This window comes from Dreissena polymorpha, chromosome 1 (genome assembly GCF_020536995.1).
Source record: "Dreissena polymorpha isolate Duluth1 chromosome 1, UMN_Dpol_1.0, whole genome shotgun sequence".
NCBI classification, from domain to species: Eukaryota; Metazoa; Mollusca; class Bivalvia; order Myida; family Dreissenidae; genus Dreissena; species Dreissena polymorpha.
In genome coordinates, this window is record NC_068355.1 from 117,689,223 (window position 1) to 117,702,757 (window position 13,535).

At 39.8% G+C, this 13,535-nt stretch overlaps 1 protein-coding gene across 1 annotated transcript in view; it reads left to right on the forward strand.

Moving 5' to 3' along the window:
- The window catches only part of LOC127846296 (low-density lipoprotein receptor-related protein 4-like), a 121,423-nt gene that overhangs the window by 41,776 nt on the left and 66,112 nt on the right, over positions 1–13,535 (forward strand). Inside the window, exon 4 of the mRNA XM_052377466.1 lies at positions 3,805–3,921. Within this exon, the coding sequence (XP_052233426.1) occupies positions 3,805–3,921 (117 nt within the window). The remainder of the gene's footprint in view (positions 1–3,804; positions 3,922–13,535) is intronic.

Consider the following 13,535-nt stretch of genomic DNA (forward strand, 5'->3'; position numbering starts at 1 on the left):
TCGGATGATAACTCAAGAACGCATACGCCTAGGATCATGAAACTTCATAGCCACATTGATCATGACTTGCAGATGACCCCTATTGATTTTGAGGTCACAAGGTCAAAGGTCAAGGTCACGGTGACCCGAAATAGTAAAATGATTTTCGGATGATAACTCAAGAACGCTTTTGCCTAGGATCATGATACTTCATAGGTACATTGATCGTGACCCGCAGATGACCCCTATTGATTTTCAGGTCACTAGGTCAAAGGTCAAGGTCACAGTGACAAAAATCGTATTCACGCTGCCACTACAACGGACAGCCCATATGGGGGGCATGCATGTTTTACAAACAGCCCTTGTTAATAAATAATTTATTGTCAAAAAACCCACGGCCGATAGTTTAGATGTGTAGGGATTTAATCACGAGTGCAAAGCATTTGAAACCACGCATCTAATTTTCCGGTCGTGAGTTATTCAACAACAAAGTACAAAGTACACAAATTATTTCGATTCTAACACGGTTTTACTAAAGATTTATTCAATGTGTATTATTTTTCTTGTGTACTATTGTATGTGAAGTTCCGCCCATAAAAATAACTTTCGGCTGTTCTGTCGATCAGATCCGCGACTTTTATTCATATTATATAACCAGATTATTACGCTGGTGGAAAATGTATCGGCATGTTTTGTTTAGTTACAGCGCGTGCATTCAGACGCGTCATTTCGGATGCGTCTTTAATCCGCTGTTCACAAGTTTTTGACTCTTGGTCTGACGCGCAATAAACCGGTCCTGACCGGTTTAGAGACTGCAGCAAATGGTTATCACACCTAATCGAGATAAGAATGTCATTAGGGTGTGTTAGCATGTACACTGTGTAATTGATTTCATGAGATGGGAATTTTAAGAGCAAACAGAATCGGACCGACTGTTTGGGATTTTCAATCGGTCTTTCATGACCCCAATCGGTCTAGGACCGACAAAACCGAAAAAAAATATGATCCCTGTTGATGACTTGGCTGACATTGGGGAGCGTAGAGGTCATGTTACAAAGATCTCTTGTTTTATATACAGTTGATGCTAGTCATCAAACTTTGGCAACATGTTTTAGACATGACTGCTGATAAAAAGGATTGATTGCATTGTTGGGAATCTTGAGATGTTTGTTCCGCGAAATCAACAAAATGTTTCCCAAGAATGTCAGTGTTCCTTTTCATTGACAGGAAAGTAGACTAAGTAGATGCACATAGGTCTGAATCAACAAATATCTTTGAAGTAAAAAAAAAGCTATTTTGATAAAACCATGAGTGATTGATTCATAGACTGTAAATAAGGGGAGACAGGAATGCAGAACTAGCATTCTTCAAAAGGTGATACTGAGTAAACAGAGATGTTTATGTCTTAAAAAAGTGAAAACAAATCAGTTTTTTTTCTGCTATGTAAAAAAGACCATAAAATGGACCCGGTAAAGGAAACGGACTCGATCCCAATCCAAAATTATTAAAAAAAATCCCAATTTCCTTTTTTAGAAAGTCTCTTATGACTTATGATTATTGGAATCTATTATATCAACTTTATTTGTTAAACATGCTATTAAATATATAATTATAATTTGTATGATTTTTCCCAAAATAGCAAGGAAAATCCCTGTTGTGTCAATATTTGTTGATACAAAAATCCCAATATGGTCCTTTTTGTTGATAAACAATTCCCAAATTTGCCATTTTTATCGATTAAAAAATGCCTATTTGACCAGACTCCTTTTCCCAAAATGGCAAGAAAAAACACTGAAAGTTCACAATAAAGAAAACTTTGCATATTGCAGTCTGTTTTGTCATATATTGTGACAGTCCTAGCCTCTTGGGCGTTTGTGTGTAAAATATAGCATTCACTTGCGCTTAAAAAGATTGTTATATCTCTCTATAAACCAACATGGAACTGTGGTATATAATAAAGAAATGATGAACAGATATACAGCAAACATTCGCTGACCAATCCGTGCAATACCAAGGCATGCTAGCCAAGTGTGCAGCATTGCTTGTGTATGTTACAAGCATTACATAGCTCCTTCAAGTATAAAGGTCGGGCAATTCGAGCACTTTGATATTGGCTTCATTGTGAAAATATTTAATGTACATTTTTACGCTTTACATGTTTGTCTAATGTGCATGACGGTGCATACTTCCAGTTAATGATTGTGTACTTGTTTTCATGAAAGGTGTTTATCATTTACATTGTAAGGTTACACGTTTTGTTCTGTAAATAAAAGAGCATGTTCAGAGGCTGCAGTTTCATGTGCTGAGGGACAATCTTTTATAGGGTGTGTTTGATTGCAAAAGTATCTGAGTTTAAGCTCTAAACAACATCACAAATGTTGTCAAGGTTATTGTGACTCAAAGTAATTAGATATACAATAAAATGACTATGGATCTCCACCATTAATCTTACACTGACCTTTATCTTTGAATTTAGGTTATATCCTTGAAAATATTTGTGTAAGTGCCTGACATCAAAGTCTATAAAAGGCCAATTGGCTTAAGGTCAAAGTTATTGTTGCTCAAAGCACAATTTATGCTTAATGATTTAACCCTTTCCCACTCAGAGCCAAAGTGAAAATGGCTATGTGCAAACAGCATAAAACCAGAACAGCCTGTGAGTAACTTGCAGTCTGTTCAGGTTTTATGCTGTTTGCTGCTCATCAGTATCTAAGGGTTGGAAATGAAGCCTTTAAAACTTGAATTTAGTAAGAAAGGTATTTACATTGTAATTAAATTAAACTTTTTATGGGACTACAAATGCATCAACATATGTATCTAAGGGGTAAAGGGTTAAGCAGAGTACACACAACAAGAGTTCACAAATCTTAAAATTTATGACAAATTAAAACCTAAAGGTCATAAGAATTGCTTTTGATCATAAACTTATGAAGTAAAAGTATTGATAAAAAAACAACAACAACAAAATCTCTATACAGGGACTTGTACAACACAAATATTGTGTTTTCTTCTACCTGATTGAACAAAACAAAACCACAATGGATGGTATGGATTCCTATTTATTAACCTGTCATTTCACTGCCATTAATTCAACACAACATGATGTTTCCTCATATCATCTAGGGTGAATGGCATGTGAATCTCTGAAACACAGGCTGCCTGCATAGCTGTTATTGTGAGAATAGTAAGCCAGGGAATGATGATCCTGTGTTTCTGCCAATAACATAATGACAGATGTAACTCTTATGGTGATGAAAGAGGCAGATTTAGAAGAGATAATGTTGCATGCATTTCACACGCCCATGTGATATTACTGCATAACATTGGGTTATAAACGCTTCAGAAGAAAAGATACAAATTACAGAACAAGAATTTTGTTTATGCTCTTCTTCAAATACTAGACAAACCACTTTTCTTTTTAGATAGGGGCTGGCATAGGGAGTTGAAGGTATTTTTGTCAGTTGTTTGTATACTTGAATACACCAACTTCATGGTGAGCATAAAATTGTGATAACTGTTTTCGGTCTTTTGTGTTGGATTGTGACTTTTTTCCAAATAATATCTTGGACAAATTTGAACCTAGACATTGTGGGGTCAAAAGCCATGTTGCTAGGTAAGACTGATGAAAGAACATGTTTACCTATGAGAGGTCATATTTATTGTCTAATTTATATGAATCTTAGTGAGAACATAGAAAGTTGTTTGCTGGATATGGAAACAATTATTTAAGAAGTATTTGTACAGTTTTTAACTACATGTACATGAACTGTATTTTTGCACATTAAACGTATTAATATTCTTATCAACTTAGGTCTTTTATTCCAGCCCCCAAAAACTGCACAGAAGACGAATTTCAGTGCAACAACAACAACTGCGTGTTGAAGAAGTGGCAGTGTGACGGAGATGATGATTGCAAGGACTGGTCTGACGAGCACCACTGTGGTAAGGTCAAAGTACGAGCACTACTGTGGTAAGGTCATAGTACGAGCACTACTGTGGTAAGGTCATAGTATGAGCACTACTGTGGTAAGGTCATAGTACGAGCACTACTGTGGTAAGGTCATAGTACAAGTACTACTGTGGTAAGGTCATAGTACGAGCACTACTGTGGTAAGGTCAAAGTACGAGCACTACTGTGGTAAGGTCATAGTACGAGTACTACTGTGGTAAGGTCAGAGTACTAGCACCACTGTGGTAAGGTCATAGTATGAGCACTACTGTGGTAAGGTCAGAGTACTAGCACCACTGTGGTAAGATCATAGTACGAGCACTACTGTGGTAAGGTCATAGTACGAGCACCACTGTGGTAAGGTCATAGTACGAGCACTACTGTGGTAAGGTCATAGTACGAGCACCACTGTGGTAAGGTCATAGTACGAGCACTACTGTGGTAAGGTCATAGTACGAGCACTACTGTGGTAAGGTCATAGTACGAGCACTACTGTGGTAAGGTCATAGTACGAGCACTACTGTGGTAAGGTCATAGTACAAGTACTACTGTGGTAAGGTCATAGTACGAGCACTACTGTGGTAAGGTCATAGTACAAGTACTACTGTGGTAAGGTCATAGTACGAGCACTACTGTGGTAAGGTCAAAGTACGAGCACTACTGTGGTAAGGTCATAGTACGAGTACTACTGTGGTAAGGTCAGAGTACTAGCACCACTGTGGTAAGGTCATAGTACGAGCACTACTGTGGTAAGGTCAGAGTACTAGCACCACTGTGGTAAGGTCATAGTACGAGCACTACTGTGGTAAGGTCATAGTACGAGCACCACTGTGGTAAGGTCATAGTACGAGCACTACTGTGGTAAGGTCATAGTACGAGCACCACTGTGGTAAAGTCATAGTACGAGCACTACTGTGGTAAGGTCATAGTACGAGCACTACTGTGGTAAGGTCATAGTACGAGCACTACTGTGGTAAGGTCATAGTACGAGCACTACTGTGGTAAGGTCATAGTACGAGCACTACTGTGGTAAGGTCAGAGTACTAGCACCACTGTGGTTAGGTCATTGTACGAGCACTACTGTGGTAAGGTCATAGTACGAGCACCACTGTGGTAAGGTCATAGTACGAGCACTACTGTGGTAAGGTCATAGTACGAGCACCACTGTGGTAAGGTCATAGTACGAGCACTACTGTGGTAAGGTCATAGTACGAGCACTACTGTGGTAAGGTCATAGTACGAGCACTACTGTGGTAAGGTCATAGTACGAGCACTACTGTGGTAAGGTCATAGTACGAGCACCACTGTGGTAAGGTCATAGTACGAGCACTACTGTGGTAAGGTCATAGTACGAGCACTACTGTGGTAAGGTCATAGTACGAGCACTACTGTGGTAAGGTCATAGTACGAGCACTACTGTGGTAAGGTCATAGTACGAGCACTACTGTGGTAAGGTCAGAGTACTAGCACCACTGTGGTTAGGTCATTGTACGAGCACTACTGTGGTAAGGTCATAGTACGAGCACCACTGTGGTAAGGTCATAGTACGAGCACTACTGTGGTAAGGTCATAGTACGAGCACCACTGTGGTAAGGTCATAGTACGAGCACTACTGTGGTAAGGTCATAGTACGAGCACTACTGTGGTAAGGTCATAGTACGAGCACTACTGTGGTAAGGTCAGAGTACTAGCACCACTGTGGTTAGGTCATTGTACGAGCACTACTGTGGTAAGGTCATAGTACGAGCACCACTGTGGTAAGGTCATAGTACGAGCACTACTGTGGTAAGGTCATAGTACGAGCACCACTGTGGTAAGGTCATAGTACGAGCACTACTGTGGTAAGGTCATAGTACGAGCACTACTGTGGTAAGGTCATAGTACGAGTACTACTGTGGTAAGGTCAGAGTACTAGCACCACTGTGGTTAGGTCATTGTACGAGCACTACTGTGGTAAGGTCATAGTACGAGCACCACTGTGGTAAGGTCATAGTACGAGCACTACTGTGGTAAGGTCATAGTACGAGCACCACTGTGGTAAGGTCATAGTACGAGCACTACTGTGGTAAGGTCATAGTACGAGCACCACTGTGGTAAGGTCATAGTACGAGCACTACTGTGGTAAGGTCATAGTACGAGCACTACTGTGGTAAGGTCATAGTACGAGCACTACTGTGGTAAGGTCATAGTACAAGCACCTCTGTGGTAAGGTCAGAGTACGAGCACTACTGTGGTAAGGTCAGAGTACTAGCACCACTGTGGTAAGGTCAGAGTACTAGCACCACTGTGGTAAGGTCAGAGTACTAGCACCACTGTGGTAAGGTCATAGTACTAGCACAACTGTGGAAAGGTCAGAGTACTAGCATCACTGTGGTAAGTTCATAGTATGAGCACCACTGTGGTAAGGTCAGAGTACTAGCACTACTGTGGTAAGGTCAGAGTACAAGCACCACTGTGGTAAGGTCATAGTACGAGCACTACTGTGGTAAGGTCAGAGTACAAGCACCACTGTGGTTAGGTCATTGTACGAGCACTACTGTGGTAAGGTCATAGTACGAGCACCACTGTGGTAAGGTCATAGTACGAGCACTACTGTGGTAAGGTCATAGTACAAGCACCACTGTGGTAAGGTCATAGTACGAGCACTACTGTGGTAAGGTCATAGTACGAGCACTACTGTGGTAAGGTCATAGTACGAGCACTACTGTGGTAAGGTCAGAGTACTAGCACCACTGTGGTTAGGTCATAGTACGAGCACTACTGTGGTAAGGTCATAGTACGAGCACCACTGTGGTAAGGTCATAGTACGAGCACTACTGTGGTAAGGTCATAGTACGAGCACCACTGTGGTAAGGTCATAGTACGAGCACTACTGTGGTAAGGTCATAGTACGAGCACTACTGTGGTAAGGTCATAGTACGAGCACTACTGTGGTAAGGTCATAGTACGAGCACTACTGTGGTAAGGTCATAGTACGAGCACTACTGTGGTAAGGTCATAGTACGAGCACTACTGTGGTAAGGTCATAGTACGAGCACTACTGTGGTAAGGTCAGAGTACTAGCACCACTGTGGTTAGGTCATTGTACGAGCACTACTGTGGTAAGGTCATAGTACGAGCACCACTGTGGTAAGGTCATAGTACGAGCACTACTGTGGTAAGGTCATAGTACGAGCACCACTGTGGTAAGGTCATAGTACGAGCACTACTGTGGTAAGGTCATAGTACGAGCACTACTGTGGTAAGGTCATAGTACGAGCACTACTGTGGTAAGGTCATAGTACAAGCACCTCTGTGGTAAGGTCAGAGTACGAGCACTACTGTGGTAAGGTCAGAGTACTAGCACCACTGTGGTAAGGTCAGAGTACTAGCACCACTGTGGTAAGGTCAGAGTACTAGCACCACTGTGGTAAGGTCATAGTACTAGCACAACTGTGGAAAGGTCAGAGTACTAGCATCACTGTGGTAAGTTCATAGTATGAGCACCACTGTGGTAAGGTCAGAGTACTAGCACTACTGTGGTAAGGTCAGAGTACAAGCACCACTGTGGTAAGGTCATAGTACTAGCACCACTGTGGTTTGGTCAGAGTACAAGCACCACTGTGGTAAGGTCAGAGTACAAGCATCACTGTGGTAAGGACAGAGTACAAGCATCACTGTGGTAAGGACAGAGTACAAGCACCACTGTGGTAAGGGCAGAGTACAAGCACCACTGTGGTAAGGTCAGAGTACAAGCACCACTGTGGTAAGGTCAGAGTACAAGCACCACTGTGGTAAGGTCAGAGTGCAAGCACCTCTGTGGTAAGGTCAGAGTTCTAGCACCACTGTGGTAAGGTCAGAGTACAAGCACCACTGTGGTAAGGTAAGAGTACAAGCACCTCTGTGGTAAGGTCAGAGTACTAGCATCACTGTGGTAAGGTCATAGTACGAGCACTTCTGTGCTAAGGTCAGAGTACTAGCACCACTGTGGTAAGGTCTGAGTACAAGCGCCACTGTGGTAAGGTAAGAGTACAAGCACCTCTGTGGTAAGGTCAGAGTACTAGCACCACTGTGGTAAGGTCAGAGTGCAAGCACCACTGTGGTAAGGTCAGAGTACTAGCATCACTGTGGTAAGGTCATAGTACGAGCACTACTGTGCTAAGGTCAGAGTACTAGCTACACTGTGGTAAGGTCAGAGTACAAGCGCCACTGTGGTAAGGTGAGAGTACAAGCACCTCTGTGGTAAGGTACGAGTACTAGCATCACTGTTACAGGTAAGGTCAGAATGCAAGCACCACTGTGGTAACCAGTCAGGGTATTAGCATCACTGTGGTAAGGTCATAGTACAAGCACCACTGTGGTAAGGTCAGAGTACTAGCACCACTGTGGTAAGTTCAGAGTACTAGCACCACTGTGGTAAGGTCATAGTTCTGGCACCACTGTGGTAAGGTCATAGTACAAGCACCACTTTGGTATGGTCAGAGTCAAGCACCACTGTGGTAAGGTCAGAGTACTAGCACCACTGTGGTAAGGTCATAGTACTAGCACAACTATGGAAAGGTCATAGTACTAGCATCACTGTGGTAAGTTCATAGTATGAGCACCACTGTGGTAAGGTCAGAGTTCTAGCACTACTGTGGTAAGGTCAGAGTACTAGCACCACTGTGGTAAGGTCATAGTACTAGCACCACTGTGGTAAGGTCAGAGTACAAGCACCACTGTGGTAAGGTCAGAGTACAAGCACCACTGTGGTAAGGACAGAGTACAAGCATCACTGTGGTAAGGGCAGAGTACAAGCACCTCTGTGGTAAGGTCATAGTACAAGCACCACTGTGGTAAGGTCAGAGTACAAGCACCACTGTTGAAAGGTCAGAGTGCAAGCACCTCTGTGGTAAGGTCATAGTACAAGCACCACTGTGGAAAGGTCAGAGTACAAGCACCACTGTGGTAAGGTCAGAGTGCAAGCATCTCTGTGGTAAGGTCATAGTACAAGCACCACTGTGGTAAGGTCAGAGTACAAGCACCACTGTGGTAAGGTCAGAGTACAAGCACCACTGTTTTAAGGTCAGAGTGCAAGCACCTCTGTGGTAAGGTCATAGTACAAGCACCGCTGTGGTAAGGTCATAGTACAAGCACCACTGTGGTAAGGTCAGAGTACAAGCACCACTGTGGTAAGGTCAGAGTGCAAGCACCTCTGTGGTAAGGTCATAGTACAAGCACCACTCTGGTAAGGGGAGAGTACATGCACCGCTGTGGTAAGGTCAGAGTACAAGCACCACTCTGGTAAGGTCAGAGTACAAGCACCACTGTGGTAAGGTCAGAGTGCAAGCACCTCTGTGGTAAGGTCATAGTACAAGTACCACTGTGGTAAGGTCAGAGTACAAGCACCACTGTGGTAAGGTCAGAGTACAAGCACCACTGGGGTAAGGTCAGAGTGCAAGAACCTCTGTGGTAAGGTCATAGTACAAGCACCACTGTGGTAAGGTCAGAGTACTAGCACCACTGTGGAAAGGTCAGCGTGCAAGCACCTCTGTGGTAAGGTCATAGTACAAGCATCACTGTGGAAAGGTCAGAGTACAAACACCACTGTGGTAAGGGCAGAGTACAAGCACCACTCTGGTAAGGGCAGAGTACATGCACCACTGTGGTAAGGTAAGAGTACGAGCACCACTGTGGTAAGGTCAGAGTACAAGCACCACTCTGGTAAGAGCAGAGTACAAGCACCACTCTGGTAAGGGCAGAGTACAAGCACCACTCTGGTTAGGGAAGCAGGGTTTTTTTCCTTCTTTGGGACCTGCCGAAAAACGGCCCTTTCCCCTCGGATTTTTTTTCCCCTTAGCAGGTAAATTTTCCCCCAGACTTCATTTTTTTCCCCTTAAAAAAAAAAAATAAAAAACTTTTTTACTTTAAATACAGAAGTTTACCTCATCCAGTGTAGAAAATATGAAAATGGTAAGCTCAGAGTATGAGCACCACTGTGGTAAGGTCAGAGTATGAGCACCATTGTGGTAAAGTCAGAGTATGAGCACCATTGTGGTAAGCTCAGAGTATGAGCACCACTGTGGTAAGGTCAGAGTATGAGCACCACTGTGGTGAGGTCATAGTACAACCAACACTGTGGTAAGGTCAGAGTACTAACACCACTGTGGTAAGGTCATAGTACTAGCACCACTGTGGTAAGGTCAGAGTACTAACACCACTGTGGTAAGGACAGCGTACTAGCACCACTGTGGTAAGGTCATAGTACTAGCACCACTGTGGTAAGATCAGCGTACTAGCACCACTGTGGTAAGGGCAGAGTGTGGTCATTGTAAGATCACATTACCATCAGCAGTATGATCATTTATTGATTGCTGTAAGATCACATTACCATCAGCAGTATGATCACTTATTGATTGCTGTAAGATCACATTACCATCAGCAGTATGATCACTTATTGATTGCTGTAAGATTGCATTACAATCAGCAGTATGATCACTTATTGATTGCTGTAAGATTGCATTACCATCAGCAGTTTGATCACTGATTGATTGCTGTAAGATCACATTACCATCAGCAATACGGTCACTGATTGATTGCTGTAAGATAACATCAAAATAAGCAGTATAATTACAGATAGACGAATCTTCATAACTTTGGTGAGAACATTAATATGTTTGAAGGATATCTTGGCAGAGTTTGAAAACTGGTCTGGTTTGTTGAAATAAATGGCCACCAGCGGCTACTTAGATGGATATACTGAAACCTTGTTAAACTATATTGCTATATTTATTGTGTAATCTTTAAGAAACTTGGTTAGAGCATTTGTCCCAATGAAATCTTCAATGAGTTTGAAACTGGGTCAAGAAAGGTACATGTAAAGCACGTGTGCACTAGATTAAATGAAAAATAAAAATTATCAACACTTAGCATTTTTCCCCTGGATCTTCTTTAAACTTGGTGTAAACATTTGTTCTGATAATATCTCAGCCTATGTAGAAAAAATGTGCAGAAATGTATGGGTTTCTTTTTGCAATTATGCTAGCAAAACACACTGCATTGTTTTCTCAGTCATATTCAAGCTAATTTTCAAGTTAGTTGTTTTACAGCTTTTTTATGATTGAAAAGATGGGAAAACCATTTGAGGTTAAGTGATGTAACAGACTGAGGATTGGTAGGAGATAGGAATAGGAGAACCTCACATGGGGGGATTCTTATGGCTATGGCCTCATTAAGTGGGAAGTTAATAACTCTGTAGTCGAAGTTTTTGTAATTTTGAGATAACATAAGTTATGACATGCATTTCTGCCCATGTTATGTTTTTTTTTAAAGTGTTATTCATGCCCTTGCTAATGATCAACAATTACCACAAAGTTTTAATGATGTATGAGATGGGATTTGCTAGTTCATGAATATTAAGTAGGAAGAGGGTGTGGGATTGGGGACAATGTGATTATATTTTATTTGGTGTTGACAAAATTCATATTTGCCATTTCCAGTTTATAAAATGTTCTGCAAAAGTGCATATTGTTTAACTTACCTGAGATTACCCAGTAGACTTGTTTTAGAAAGGACATTGAGGTGCTCTTGGGTTCTGCAATCAGCCAAGCTAGAATAAAACTGCAAGGGTCAGTTTATGGATGAACTTGTTAAATCCTTACTTAATTGGGGCAGGATTTTGCTGAACACAACATTTTTTTTGTTGATAATGGCCTGCTTTTTGTTTGTGAACCCACTTGTATAGAAAATTGCAAATGGATTTTTTAAGTTCTTAAGTGTATTAGAATGACAAAATAATTAAGATTATTGTTGTTTCTCTGTATATAAAACATGATGTTCTGATGTGCCTGTAATAAATTTTAGTTTGGAAACTCAAAATCATTGTTTATAAGATGCAGAAAAAACTTCTTAAATTGAAAACAGGAAGCTTTTTGTACACTTAAATCAATTTAAAATGAAGCCTCTTTGGAAGTTTTGTAACAACGTATATGTAATGTTCTCTTTTTAAAGACCCACTTCCCAAATAAAAAAAATGTAGAAATCATTTCTAAATGACTTTTTTAAGACAAAGATACACAAATCAACAGCATTTAAATTGTTGATGGCATTGTTTCTGTTAACCGAGAGGTTAACATCTTTGAAGTAAATCCATCATTTAATTAAGAACACTACATCCTTACAAATTGTTGCCAGTCTAAAGTATACTAATTATTCTATTCAAACTAAAATGAACATTTTTGTTAAAAGTATTTTTTACAAACACAATAGTTAACTGTGAAATAAATGTCCTCTACTTTATTATAACTGAATGCCTTTCAAGACACATTGAACAGTTTTTTCATGGACAGTGGGGGGGGGGACTGTAAAATGATTTTAAAATGATAGTGAAACAAATACCAGCCGAGCACCCATGAGAGCTATTTCCAGCTAGATATCCATTTCATCTAATTAAAGTGACTTTAAGAAATCAATTTAAAAGCTTTTAAGCTGCAAGTCAGGTATGCTAATGGCCAATATAAACTGAAGTTAAATGTTTTGTACCATGTAAAAGCCATTTAAATATCTACCCCGTAATTAATATCCCTGTGCAGAGTTATAGGATTAAATTTAGAATAAAAAGGTCAAGGTAATCTTGGTTAATATCTACATTAATATTTGTATATAGTATAAAGTTATTCTCAGTTGAATTATCCGAAGGGATATTAAATAATTATAACTCTCTGATTATACTCCTTTAATTGACGTTTCGGCATAATGCCTTTTTCAAAACATTGGAAAGTATATGTTAACTACATTTTTACATCTTTTGACTGCACAATTTAAATAACAAAGAAAAATGTTTTTAAACCTCAAATGACGTTGTACATGATGACGTCATAAATGGCGTTATTTAAAATGGCGCCAAAAAAATGTAAAAATTCGCCAAAATGAAATGACGTTAAACACTTACATATTTTGTCTTAAACTTATGTTAAATATGTGCTTTATATATTTAATAAATTGATATTATACAATAAAACAATCATCATCATATGTAATTATAATCAACCTAAACTTATTATCATTAATTAAATAATAATAATGGATGGAAACTGTTTCTACAGATGTATTGCAAAAGAAATATATAACAATGACAACAAGCACGAAATAGTTAGACAAAAAATTAATAACCATATGAAGGACTTAAAAGATGTTTACAAAAAATACGTAGATAGAAGTATCACAAAGCATATAGAAAATCATTCATTTAGTGACGGAAGAGTTGAATCGTGGGCAACTGAAGCCGAAATATATGCTGCAGCAACCCTATTTTTAAGTGAAATATGCATATTATATTTATTATTATAAAGGGTCTTTCCCATGTAAAAATGGTGACACACATACATATACATTGTACATTCATACAATTGGTGTCATTCACAAGATATAAAGTACATGATACATGTAACATCATGAAGTAATAATAATATGCAAATATATTCATTCCAAAAGAATGAGAATGATATAATGATAACAAATAATAATAAATGGTAAATAAATACTAATAGTAATACATGTACTATTAATAAAAGCGGAAATGATTAAAATTATTATAATTTTCATCATCATCAAATCATCATTATTAAAATTGTAATAATAATAAGAATAC